Source organism: Mastomys coucha, unplaced genomic scaffold (genome assembly GCF_008632895.1).
Source record: "Mastomys coucha isolate ucsf_1 unplaced genomic scaffold, UCSF_Mcou_1 pScaffold22, whole genome shotgun sequence".
In the NCBI taxonomy this organism is placed as follows: Eukaryota; Metazoa; Chordata; class Mammalia; order Rodentia; family Muridae; genus Mastomys; species Mastomys coucha.
In genome coordinates this window covers 263,264,673-263,277,641 of record NW_022196905.1, presented here as the reverse complement: position 1 = coordinate 263,277,641, position 12,969 = coordinate 263,264,673, and the positions used below count along the sequence as shown (strand labels likewise).

General features: G+C 45.1%; 1 protein-coding gene across 7 annotated transcripts in view; it reads left to right on the top strand.

The window, feature by feature from the left end:
- Positions 1–12,969, top strand: part of Ttc13 (tetratricopeptide repeat domain 13) — a 55,467-nt gene that overhangs the window by 12,038 nt on the left and 30,460 nt on the right. For 4 of the 7 annotated variants that reach the window (XM_031341801.1, XM_031341800.1, XM_031341799.1 and 1 more), the window contains exon 4: positions 1,842–1,912. In XM_031341801.1, coding sequence (XP_031197661.1) covers positions 1,842–1,912 — 71 coding nt within the window. Of the gene's footprint in view, positions 1–1,841; positions 1,913–12,515; positions 12,582–12,969 lie in introns of all 7 variants that reach the window. The other 3 variants (XM_031341796.1, XM_031341795.1, XM_031341797.1) reach the window with 1 other exon arrangement.

Below are 12,969 nucleotides of genomic sequence, written 5' to 3'. Positions count from 1 at the left end.
TGTGCTTTTCTCTGGGGCAACTTTGAGAACTAACTGTCCTTGAAGGCATCAGTCAGGCTGATCTTTGTGGAATGGTTGGCCTCTTTCAGCTGCATGTCCATTTCCTAAATGGTACTCAAGCTCTGGTATGGGGGCTGGAGGGGTGGCTCTGAGAACCAGCTGCTCTTCCAGAGGACCTAGGTTCTATTCTTAACACCCCATAGCTATCTGTAACTCCAGTTCCAGGGGATCTGACGCCACCTTCTGGCCTCCATGGTGCACATGTGATATATATATATATATATATATATATATATATATATATATATATGCAGTCAGAATAAAAATAAATTAAAAACAAAACAAGAAAACCCACCACACTTTGGCATGACCCTGCCTTGTGCATTCTGGAACAATCCAGGAAGTTTGAGCTGAGTTAGGTTCTTCTGTGTGGCAGATATTCTTCTTGGGAAAAACAAACCTGTTGGCAGAGGCAGTGTTGAGAGACAGTTGCTGTCTGTAGAGATCTCTGCTGGAGTTGTAGCTATTCCAGGTTTTTTGCTTTGTTTTGTTGTTTTTATTTTTAAAATATATATCCCTGCATTTCCACAGTACAATTTATACCCCAATAACTATTTATGTTTGAGTGAGATGTAGATTAGTATTCTTTGAAATTATGGGTATATGTGGCAAAATTGGGGCCCTATTTGTTCTCTTTTGAGGTATATTTGGTAGCCAGGGCCCAGACAGATCTATGTTCTAACCCAAGGTTTTCCCTAAAGTTCTGTTCCATTTTATTTTTTAAAGAATTAAAGATTTCTTTAATTCTGGATTTCTGAGTTTGAGTTCAGCCTGGTCTACAGAGTGAGTTCCAGGACAGCTAGGGCTACACAGAGAAACCCTGTCTCTAAAAATGAAAAAAAAAATTAAAGAATATGTGTGTGTGTGTGTGTGTGTGTGTGTGTGTGTGTGTGTGTAGAAATATTATAGATATTTCTTTTATGAGAATGAATGTTTTGCCCACATGTATGTGCATTGTGTATGTGACTTTGGAGGTCAGAAGAGGGTGGAACTAGAATTACAGACAGTTGTGAGCCATCACATGAGTGCTGGGACCTGCATCCATGGCCTATGCAAGAACAGTCAGTACTCTTAGTCTCTGAGCCACCTGTCAGCCCCCTGTTCTGTTTTATAACTCATTTGTTTGTATAGCAGATAGTACCATTTATGGGAAAATAGGGAATTCTAAAAATGTATCTGAGAGGGATCCATAAGAAAACTTACCACTGGCTTATTAAGCAAGAGCCAGGGAGTTTGGAAAGGTTTCTGGGGTCCCCATACCCCATACAACCTGGCAGAACTGAGCCTGCTTTAGCTGTGAAGCAGTCTTTGTCGTCTTAGGTTCAGAAAGCTGGCCTGTGTCCTGTGTGGCAGTCTGGGAAGCATGGCTCTGCAGCCTGGACCTGCTCTCAGGGCCGCACTCAGTGGCACTCTTGTCAGGCAGCCTTCAGCCACGAGTACTTCATCTTGTCTGCAAGTGGACGAGCTAATTGTACCATCCTCCTAGCAACCTCTCAGAGAGTAAGAGCCTTCCATACCTAAAGGTCTGGGGCTCTTCCCGTGCCCGAGAAGAACTATGCCTGATGCTGGCATTCTAGTCTCATGCTACCTGTAGGTTGTCTAACCAGTGCTGGAAAGTAGATGTGGGGGCACCCGTGGCATTATGTGTGCTTGCTTCTGAGTTCTTTAATGACACCCCTTTCTCAGAGCTGCATTTTGAGACAAGGCAGAGTGGACATACTGACTATATAGCCCGCCTGCCTTTCTTCCTTTCTCCGATATTTTTCTGTTTCGTCTCACAGCGATTGCTTATGTGCTGGTCGGCAGTGGTCTCTACGATGAAGCAATCAGACACTTTTCAACCATGCTCCAGGTAATGGTCTCCTTGGCTATTTGATTGTGAGTGCTTAATGTGATACAAGGTGAGCCCACACACCTGCAGGGCTGCAATGAAGCATGGTGTAGGGTTGCAGGGAATGGAAGAAGGTAGCATTGACCTATTACTTCTTGGTGCCAGACCTTGAAGCATTGATCACTCCATTCCACATGGGATAAAGGAAATGAATGCTGCTTGAGTCGCTGCTCACACTGTCTGTACCATTGTGTAGCAGAGGTGACCTTTCTCTGCAAGGTTGAAGTAGCTGCAGGTCACATCCTCTGCCACAAAACGTCTGTGGGACATGGACCCTCCATGGGACATAGACCTTCTCTGAGGCACAGGCCCTCTATGGGAGGTGGACACTAAGGGTGTGAAATTCTAACCACTAGGACAGGACTTGAAGGTAACTTGGTTTCTGCTTTTGGATCTGCCTCTTGCTTTAGCAGGGAATTGTGAGACTGCTTGATGGCAGCCTATAATTGAGGACTAGTTAAGAGAAAAGCGCCTGCATGGTGATGTACTCCTGTAATCCCAGCCAGCACTTGGGAGGCTGAGAGAGGAGGATTGTGAGTTCCAGGTCAGCCCGGGTTACAGATGTACAGCCTGCACACATGCACACAGAGAGAAAGGACGGGAGAGAATCTTGTGTAAGTCACCTGTGCATGCTGTGGAGGAGTCCTGTGCAGTGCTGACCTCTCACAACATTGTCCCCATGCACTGTCTGTAGGAATTTGTCAGTTGTTGATGGGTCTGACCAGTGCTCTACAAGAGAAAGCCCTGCACTCCCATGTCTACACCCGCTCTGTGCTTCCTCCAGTTCTTCAGCCTCCTGGCATGTGTAAAATCATAGTAACTGCCTCTGGGGATGTGTTCTCTTTTAGTTTAGGTGAAATGTCCCGTAAAGAACCTTGTGTCTAATACCTAGTACGTAGGTGCTCAGCACTCAGATGTCATTGTTGCTTGGAGGCCAACAGGTGGTTCATCCTCTAGCAGATAGACTTCATGTTTTAAAATTTTTATTTACTTATGTGGTTTTGTTTGTTTTTTAATGAGTGCTCTATCTGCAAGAAGATACCTACATGCCAGAAGAGGGCATCAGATAGATCCCTTTTTTAGATGGTAGTGATACACCATGTGGTTGCTGGGAATTGAACTCAGGACCTCTGGAAGAACAGCCAATGCTGCTCATCTCTCCAGGCTCCTAGACTTCATTTTAAAATATTAATTTTGAAACTTTAGCTCTGCTTGTGTTAAAAAACAACACCAACAACAACAACTCAAAACCTTGTAGCTGTATGATGTTGATAAGTCTATTCTCAGAAAATTGATGAGATGGTTTTTTGCTCATTACTTTCAGGTCCTTACATCTGTGTTGGGGTGGTCACACAGGCTTTGTTTTTCAGTAGAATTTGTGCAAAGATACATGTTTATTAGGTTTCAAATTACAGTTCTATATCAAATGGAGAGTAAAACTGACAGTGAGCACAAGTCCCTGTATAGATGGGACCCGAGATGTTGCTGGGAATTAAACTTGGGACCTCTAGAAGAGCAGTCAGTGTTCTTAACTGCCAAGCCATCTCTCCAGCCCAAGAGAGAGATTCTTGAGCCTGTTGTGACTTCTTCCTTTCCAGTGGCCTGGTTCACTTTTGACCCCAACTCTGGCCACCAAGACATCATCTTATCTAATGATAACCCGTTAGCAGTTATGATGACTGGGTAGTGCTGGGATTAAAGGCATGTGGCGCCATGCCAGCGACTTAAGGCACTTATGTGGACAAAAATCATTTCTTTTGTGGTACAGATATATAATCATTTACTTCTGCTTTTCCTTTTTAATTATTGTTATAGTTGATGATAGTACTAAAACATTAAAATAAAAAAAAGTCCTTTCTACCACTCTAAAGTCATTTAATTCCTAAATCTATTACTGTTTGTGTTTTATGACTGCTTGTGTTTTATGATCTAAATATAGATGCTACAGAGTTTGTGTTAGTGTTCAAATTAGTGTTTTAGCCAGTCTGCAAAGATGTAGAACACTGGTGTTCCATCATTGGAGTTTCTCTCTGCAAGGACACTGTTTTCTTTCATCTGAGGTTAGCCAATGAGACACTGAAATAATGATACAATGTTTCCATTCTGAGACCACTAGTGAGGCATTGAAGTAGTGATACAATGTTTCCACTAGCCTGAGACAGCTAGTGAGACCCTGAAGTAGTGATACAATGTTTTCATTAGTCTGAAACAACTAGTGAGGCATTGGAGTAGTGATACAATGTTTCCATTAGTCTGAGACAGCTAGTGAGACACTGAAGTAGTGGTACAATGTTTCCATTAATCTGAAACAACAGTGAGGCATTGGAATAGTGATACAATGTTTCTATTAGTCTGAGACAGCTAGTGAGACACTGAAGTAGTGGTACAATGTTTGTATTAGTCCGAGACAACTAGCATTGGAGTAGTGATACAATGTTTCCATTAGTGTGCAACACTGTGTTCCCATTAGGCTAAGATGCAGCCAGTATAGACTGCAAGTCAGCTCAAGTATGAAAGGGAGGACCAGGAGGTCCTTCATAACGCATTTTGTGTTAGTACAGGAGAGCACAGCTCCCCGCCTGTGACTCCCCAACCCCCCCAACCTCACGTCAGTCTCTTGCTGACTTCCCTCATGCTTTCAGCCTTCTCCACGCAGTGAGAAATGTAGGCTCTGTGCACATTTAGGTGGGGACAGTGGGGTGTCCAGGTTAGGCTTGTGACTTTTTGTCACTTTTCTTCTTAGCATATGGTTGGTATTCTAAGTAGAAAACTCAAAGATTCAATAACAAGTGCTAACATCTATCCAAAAGATGTAATGAAAACCTCAGTCCTTTTTTCTGTCAAAGCTTTCCCATATTAGGCTTGTACTTAAGAGTTGCTTATCACTTCCTTTTGATGCCCTGTCAGCAGTGCATTGTGACTGCACAAATAGGCAGCAGCAGATGTAGAGTACGCTGCCAACTCCCCTTAACCAAAACTTTCTTACGTGGGTGGAGTTTTGCATAAACCAGTCTCTTCAGGTTGAGCATTGATAGTGTATTTGCTCTTTAAATCAGTTTGCTCTTGCTTTCTTTATGTTGGCAAATGTAGTGGTCAGATTTCTCCATGTAGTATAACTGATTTTTAGCCCATGATCCCTTTTCCTATCCAGAATTTCAGAACCTTGAACTTTTCAAGGACTCCTGTTGCTGTTTGGGCACTTTGCCCTCTCTAAATTGTAACTGGCTAAGCATCTCTAAGGACCTGTTAATGGCGGCGCTGACCAGTTCTGCCTGCTACTCATAGGACTCTCCTATGGAATCAGATGTACAGCAATTGTTTAAAACTAGCGACCATCCTGAGTAAATCACTGTGATAGCTCTCCTCACATAGATTTGGGCTTTTCTTGAGTTCTTAACACTCAACAGACCTATTAGACAGCTATGCACAACAGCCCAGAGCAGCAATATCTAATTCCACTTATGGAAAGTGGCAAGCAAAGGTTACCACGGGGGGTTGGATGTTGTAAGGTTGCTGTATGGAATAGATGCTATATGGTGTGGAGGCTGAGTTCCAGAGAGCTTGGTTGTTGTCTGATGGTTTCTATTGCTGTGCAGAGACACCATGACTATGGCAACTCTTATAAAGGAAAGCATTTAATTGAGACCAGCTTACTGGTTCAGAGGTTTAGTCCATTATTGTTGTGGTGAGAAGCATGGTGGTATGCAAACAGGCATGATGCTGGAGAGTAACTAAGGTTGTACATCTTGATCTGCAGAAGGAGCAGAAGGAGACTGCTACTGTAGGCTTGGCTTGAGCATCTGAGACTTCAAAGCCCACCCCACAGTGACACACTTCCTCCAACAAGGCCACACCTACTCAGACAAAGACCTAACAGTGACACTCCACATGGGCCAAGCATTCAAACACAGGAGTCTAAGGGCACTAAACCTACTCAAATCTCCACAGTTATAAAGCTCCATCTTCACCTTCATCTGCTTTGTGCCTGTCAGTGTATGACCGTGAGGTGTTCCCATGATCCTCATTTGCATCTTTATCCCCGTTGTTTGTCAAGGAAAAGTGTCCTCTGTGTGTCTTATGACTCTAAGTGAACATAGTTACCTGTTGTTTTTCTTTTCTTTCATCTTCATTTCATCTTCCTTAAGAAGATTTGGCCACTATGTGGCCTCGAGTAGCCTCAGACTCTCGATCCCGTCCCAGCTTCCTGAGTACTGGGATTATAGGTGTGGGCCACCATGTCCAACCAACTTCTGGTTAAGCAGGCTCTGTAAATGTCAGTCTGCACTGCAGACTGATGATTTATCTATCCGCTCATTTTTTGAGGCAGTGTCTTTATTTGGTAACCTGCACTGCCCTTGAACTTGTGGCAGCCTTCCTGTCTCTGTGTTCATAGGACTGGAATTCCATGTGGACCCCCCACCGTGGACTGAAATGCCGATTTTACTTTGAGCTAGACCAAACATCAGTGTATGGCATCCCTTCCTTGTGCGGTTGTGCACTGCAGTGGCAGTCTTGGATGCTGAGCTTTTGCCCACTTCCTATGCCCCTTTGGCCCTGGGAGGGCTAGCAGGGAAAGTACCTGGACAGTTTCATGTGGTACTTTGACCTCTGTATGGATCTGATCTGATTGTGGTGGACCTGAATTCTTAGCTTAGCTTTGCTCCTTACCTTCCATCTACAGAACTGAAGACACCCTGTAGTGTCTGTAACATTTTATAAACAGAGTTAACCCACGCTGCATCTCTCACGTGCTGAGTCTCTGTGCATTCTGGACATGGTGAGTTTCTGGTCTAAAAGCGAGCCTCCGGGTAGAAAAAAGAATCACCTCTGCTTTTAAGAAGATTATTTCATTATATGTGTTTATGTGAGGACTTCCTTGCACATGCCTGCACCCAAGTACAGTTCATGCCTGGTGCCCGAGGAGGCCAGAAGAGGGTCGTAGATAGTTGTAACCCACCTCATATAGGTGCTAGAAGCCAAAGCTGGGTCCTCTGTAACCCTTAACTCTGGGCAGGTCTCCAGCCCCTCATGTATAAAATTGAAAGTCACTCCGTTTGTCATTATAGCATGAGAGTAACATGTAGACTTCCTTGTCTGAGTGGTTGTTCCCTGTTGCCGTGGCCAGACCCCAAGATGCTGCAACAGCAGAAACTAAGGGACATTGGAGACTGTGCTTAGTTGTCACTGAGCTCACTTAAAATGCTGAAGAGCCTATTGAAAAATAGGACTAAGCTGGTCATATTTTCTCAGTAGTTTCAAATTTTGATGCTCTGATCTCAACTCATTTTTAGAGATAATGTGTTTTTTTGTTGTTGTTGTTTTTGTTTTTTAATTTAACTTAATTTTTTTACTTATTTGTTTTTAAGAAGAGTTACTATTACATTACAAAAATAAAGCTTCATCTTATTAACATTTAAAGCTAAAGATGGATAATATAAGTATATAAAGTTGTACCTATTTTTAAAATTAATAAAATATACTTAAAATTATGAGTTGCAACACTAGACTCCAAATATATCAGTACAATTATCATCTGTCCTTCTGTGTTGCTACAAAATATCAATTATCATCTGTCCTTCTGTGTTGCTACAAAGTATTTTCTAACCAGAGTAGCCCTAAGTATTGCACAGATCTTCACAGGGATGGGTGCAGTGTGGAGGAGAGAATTAGGCCAGGGAGTAGGGGGTGAAGGGGACTGTATGGGGGCTGCATGTGGGCACACCTAACATCCCAGAGGCCAGCTAAATGTGTGCCTATATTCAATTTCTTCTTTTCCTCCTCCTTTGCTTTTTTTTCTTATTTTAAGTAGCACTTAAATACTACAACATCCACAAGCTTTTAAGCAGCATTCTTTTTAAGGTTTAAAGTATTTTATCACTAAAAAAAATGTTTCTGCTGTGGTAGCTGGAGGCTCCCAGGAGCCATTTCTTGAGAGGCATCCAGGCAGAACTCTGTCCACTTTAGTTTTCCTTCACCTGCACTCCACACTCGCTAGCACAGTCTCAGCAGAGAAAACCTCAGCCTGATGTCGCTCACTCCCTCAGAGGTTTCTCTAGCTGTCCTGGACATGCCCTGTGCTTATTGCTAAATAAGTCTGACTTGCAGTAAGACTCACTGCACTAGGTTCTGGGCATGTGTGAGAAGACATGCTTTGAAGACACTGGGTTCCCCTGAGTGGCAGGTATTCAAGTGGAAAGTATGATGGGATACCGAAGCTGGATCCCCTTGATCCATCTGTCTGTGTGCTTGCTTGGTTTTTGAGGCAGATTCTCACTGTGTAGTCCATGTTGGCTGTGGAAGCCTCTTACCTCAGCTGTCTCAGTGCCAGGATTGCAGGCTGGAGTACCATGCGCAGCTAAAATACGTTAGACTTACAATTTAATATTTATAGGTTATGTGACACTATCATTATATGAACACTTTAAAGTGTTATCTTCCTTGTGACTTCAGGCTAATATTTATAGGTTAATAAATATTTGTAGGTTATGTGACACTATCATAATACGAACATTTTAAAGTGTCACCTTCCTTGTGACTTCAGGCTGTCTCATGTTCTGAAGAGGAGGAAAGTGCCAGGGGTGGGCCCTGGTCCTCACTATACCCTCAGACCTGCCAAACTCATCTTTCCATTTTCTTCCCCTTTCTCTTTGATTTGTTTTCCTTTTTTTTTCTTTTTCTTTTTTCCCCCTCTATGAAGCAAGTCTCCAGCTTGGAGAAATCCTCCTGCCTCAGCCTCCCACTTGCTGGGGTACAGGCAGAAACCATCATGCTGAGTTCCGCTTTTGCTTAGCTTTACTTATTTATTTCCTTCTCTAGGTGTTTAGTTAGTTTGGCATTTTGCAACAGGATCTCAAGTATTCCAGGCTGTCCTCGAATTTGTTATGTAACCGAGATTGGCCTTGAACACCTGATCCATCTCCCTCTACCTCCAAGTGCCTCACCATGTCTGACTTAACCATTTGAAAGGCTACCTTACTCAGAATCTACATCTTTCTTCTGAACCCCATCTTTGTCACATGGACCTCCTTCAGTCACTCAGCTCCACATGCCCTCCCACTTTAGTTCATGAGATCACACTCCACACACCTGCTCCCTACTCACACCAGCACCAGCTCTGCTGCCACTGAGGTCTGGATCCCTCTGGCTGTGTGCTCTGTTCTAGCCACATGCAAGGATTCTCCTTTCCAGGGATACGTCGGTTGTTTTCTGGCTTATTTTGCTATTAATTCCAGTTGCACCCCAGAACAATGCGATCCCTTCCTTACCTGCTCCTCCCTACCTCCATAGCTCTCTTAGTCAGGGTTTCTGTTCCTGCGCAAACATCATGACCAAAAAGCAAGTTGGGGAGAAAAAGGTTTATTCAGCTTACATTTTCACATTGCTGTTCGTCACCAAAGGAAGTCAGGACTGGAACTCAAGCAAGTCAGGAAGTAGGAGCTGATGCAGAGGCCATGGAGGGATGTTACTTAGTGGCTTGCTTCCCCTGGCTTGCTCAGCTTGCTTTCTTATAGAACCCAAGACTACCAACCCAGGGATGGCACTACCCACAATGGGCCTTTCCCTCTTGATCACTAATTTAGAAATGCCTTATAGCTACACATATATATATATATGAGAGCCATTTCCTCAACTGAAGCTCCTTTCTCTATAACTCCAGCATGTATGAAGTTGACATGCAAAAACCAGCCAGTACACCAGCCAAGCCCTGAACTGAAGCTCCTGTTCTGCCTCTCAGCCTGCCCTCTGGGTAGTGATCCGTGCTCTTCCCTACACCCCACCTCCTCCACTGTCCTCAGCTGGACAGACAGCTCTCTCCTCCTCAGAGAATCTGTCTGATCACTCTCCTTGCTCCTATGTGTGTGATCCTTTTGCTGTGTTCCAGAAAGGCAAGAATCCTTTTCCTTCCGTGTTGGGTTTGCTTGCTCTTCCTAACACACAGCAGGAGTACTGTGGTTACACATGGTCTCCTGGCGTGAAATCTGATTTACTAAGAACAGGCTCCAAGTTAACTGAGTGGCTGCTGCCCACACAGCACACTGTAGTGGTAGAAGAGAAATCTTGCTTCATTACAAGATTCTGGAGAGAATCAGGAAAGGTCTTGGGATGAAAGACCTCTTTGGGGACAGGGGGACTGGGAACATTACAAGTGTCACTCTCGGCCAGGCTAGTTGCCGGGGAATGACTGGGAAATAGTTCTGGTTTTCTGAGCATGGGGTAGGAGTATGGAAGGGAGAAGGGACAGGATGAACAATGAGGTCAGAGACAAGCCTCAGTTTCAGTGGGCCTCCACAGTGTGGCCTCGCTGTTGCAGCTCTCAGTGACTGAGCACATGCAGACAGCAAGGGTGTCTGACCCACTGATTCCTCCCTGGTGATATGCACAAGTATGTCTGCATATGCACATGTGTGTTACATACTGTAGTGGGCTCCCGTGCATCCTGGTGGCAGTGTGAAATACAATATTGTGGGGTTGGGTGATAGCACAGGTGGGTGGGATACCCAGACATCTGGGCACAGAGAAGAATGCAGAAAACGGGGAGACAACTGTAGAAACCTGGTGAACAAAGCTTAAAGAAGAGCCAGACGGGCTGGGTTTCTTCAGGAGGAGGTATGGTGGTCAGTGTGTGTGTGTGTGTGTGTGTGTGTGTGTGTGTGTGTGACTGAAAGCCAGCTTCAGCATCAGGGATAACTGTTTTGCACCTGTTTCTGATTCAGTTTGTGGAACTGTCAGTTGCAGAAGAGCTATTTGTTTGGTACATTTGAGCCACACTGAATCTGAGCCCCAGCTTATTGTCCACTGAGATGTTGTCTTAGGTTTGAGCCCAAGTACAAGGAGCTCAGGGCTCCTGTGAGACTGAGGTGCACAGTGTCCAGACCCTCTCCAGGCCAAACTTCTGTTCTGTTCTCATGTTACCTCTGGACAGAAATCTCTGTTGAAGCAGCCAGGCAGTTTTCCTTCTGGTCCTCTGGCCTTTCTCCTTCTCCTACGCCACAGCAGTTTCCTTCCACACCTGTGTGTGCTCAGCAGCGCCTGCTCTTCCTTCCTGTTTGAGCATGGGGTTAATTTTTCACAGGAAAGGCGTGGCTCTTCTTGGTTTCCTGTCGTATGTCTTGCTTACAATGTGTTTTCTGTTTGTGCATGACTATACAGATGTTTGTATTAAATAACCAAAAGAACACATGCTGTCAGGAGTATGAGGTCATGTGTGGCTTTCACCTCTGTCAGACATGTCTCTGCTATTCCGGAGTTTATCCTGTGCACACAATGCCTGTAGTCACCTGCTAGGGACATCGATTGCTCTAAGATGTCATCACAGCCTGTACTCCCCTGTGACCCTGTCACTTGGCCTTCTTCCTCCTTAGCAGATACACAGACAATCGTCATGCAGGTACACAGTGATTACAGATAACAGGTTAAGAATAGGAGCCAGGAGGGACCCAAGCAGGTTTCTGCCATGGGAGTTCACCAGAGTCTGGCCTGTTCTTGTTGCCTCTCTCTGCAGATCTTTTGGGTTGCCATTGTTTTGGGGTAGGACCTTACAATAAAGCTGAGGTTAGCCTCAAACTCACCATTCTCCTGCCTGTCCTCTGCACTGCTCAGATCAGAGGCCTGACTTTGTCATCTCTCTAGTGGTCTCGGAGAAACCAGCAGGATAGTTATTGAGGGTGAGTTTCTCTTTGCATAGTGTGCCAGCTTGCTGTCTGGGCCCCTGGACCTCAGGTCCTCATCTTGTATAAATAGCTCTAAGAATTGAGTGCAAGGTGTCTTCCCCTTCATCAGTCTGTGTTTACCAGCACGGGGATGGACGTGCTCTGTCAGTAGTGTGGTCAGTCATAGACCTTGGCTCAGAAGCTGAACAGCATATTCCCCTCTGACGGGCCAAGCCCAGGGTGGTTCTGTGCAGCTCTTCAAGTTGGACCAGGACCTTGTAGCAAAGCATCCAGAAAGGAGGTGACTAAGGCAGAGACTCAGCTTAAGCAGGTATTCCTTCCACCCACCCAGAGGAGAGGTCACACCTCTAGCGTGGCAGCAGGGCCCCTGTGGAGGGACTGCAGGCAGTAGTGGAAGAATGGGAGAGCAGGCTACTGAGTCAGATAGCTTATTTCCATGCCTCCTCAGCATATTCTGGAGTACATTGCTGCCCCCCTGTGGCTGAGGGGACTCTGCCTCATCAGGTTAAGTCATGGGTTTATGCAAAGCAGAATGGATGGGCATGAGGATATCACACCTCCCTGATTCCTGAGCTCCCAGGTCCTCTGTGAGATGTGGTTGCTGCTGTGTCAGTCACAGAGAGACTGAGGAGGCCGTGTGTGCAGAGAGATAGCTCGGCAGTGCTAGGTCCTTCCCCTCTTTCCCTCCAGTGCAGCTAAGTCTTCCTCAGCACATTTCCTCAGTGAGCTTTTGTGGTGACAGGTTTCAGATCTGGGACTGCAGCGTCACCTAGGGTCACAGTAGTGCAAAGGTACAGAGCTGTCTCTTGAAGTATTAATTAGCTGTAAGCAGAAACTGACTCTTGTTTTGTTTGTTTCTAGTTTTTGACGTGTTTCTGTTTTGGTCTGACTAGGAGGAGCCTGATCTGGTTAGTGCAATTTATGGCCGAGGGATAGCCTATGGAAAGAAGGGACTACATGTGAGTATGTACTAGTCACGCTTGCCACCGCGCCCACACGGCTTGCCGCACCCAAGCCTTTGTCTAAACTGCTTCTCATTCAGTCAGCTCTGCCAGGACACAGATGAGAAGCAAGGGTGGTTGATCACCCCAGGTGCCATGGCTAGAAGGTGGGGGACCAGGCTCCCCTGTGTCTTCCAGGTCAGTGAGGAGCTGGCCACAGGAAAATCCAGAGATCTGTGTTCCCAGGACATTCCCTGACCATGCTGAGACAAAGATATGTTGTCACAGTGGGACCTACAGCCTGGGGTCCTTTTACAGTACGGCAGGTGGGCTGAAAGAACACTTTTTTAAAACTATGTGACATGTATTATTATTTACTCATTTTGGCTTTTTTTTTTTTTTTTTG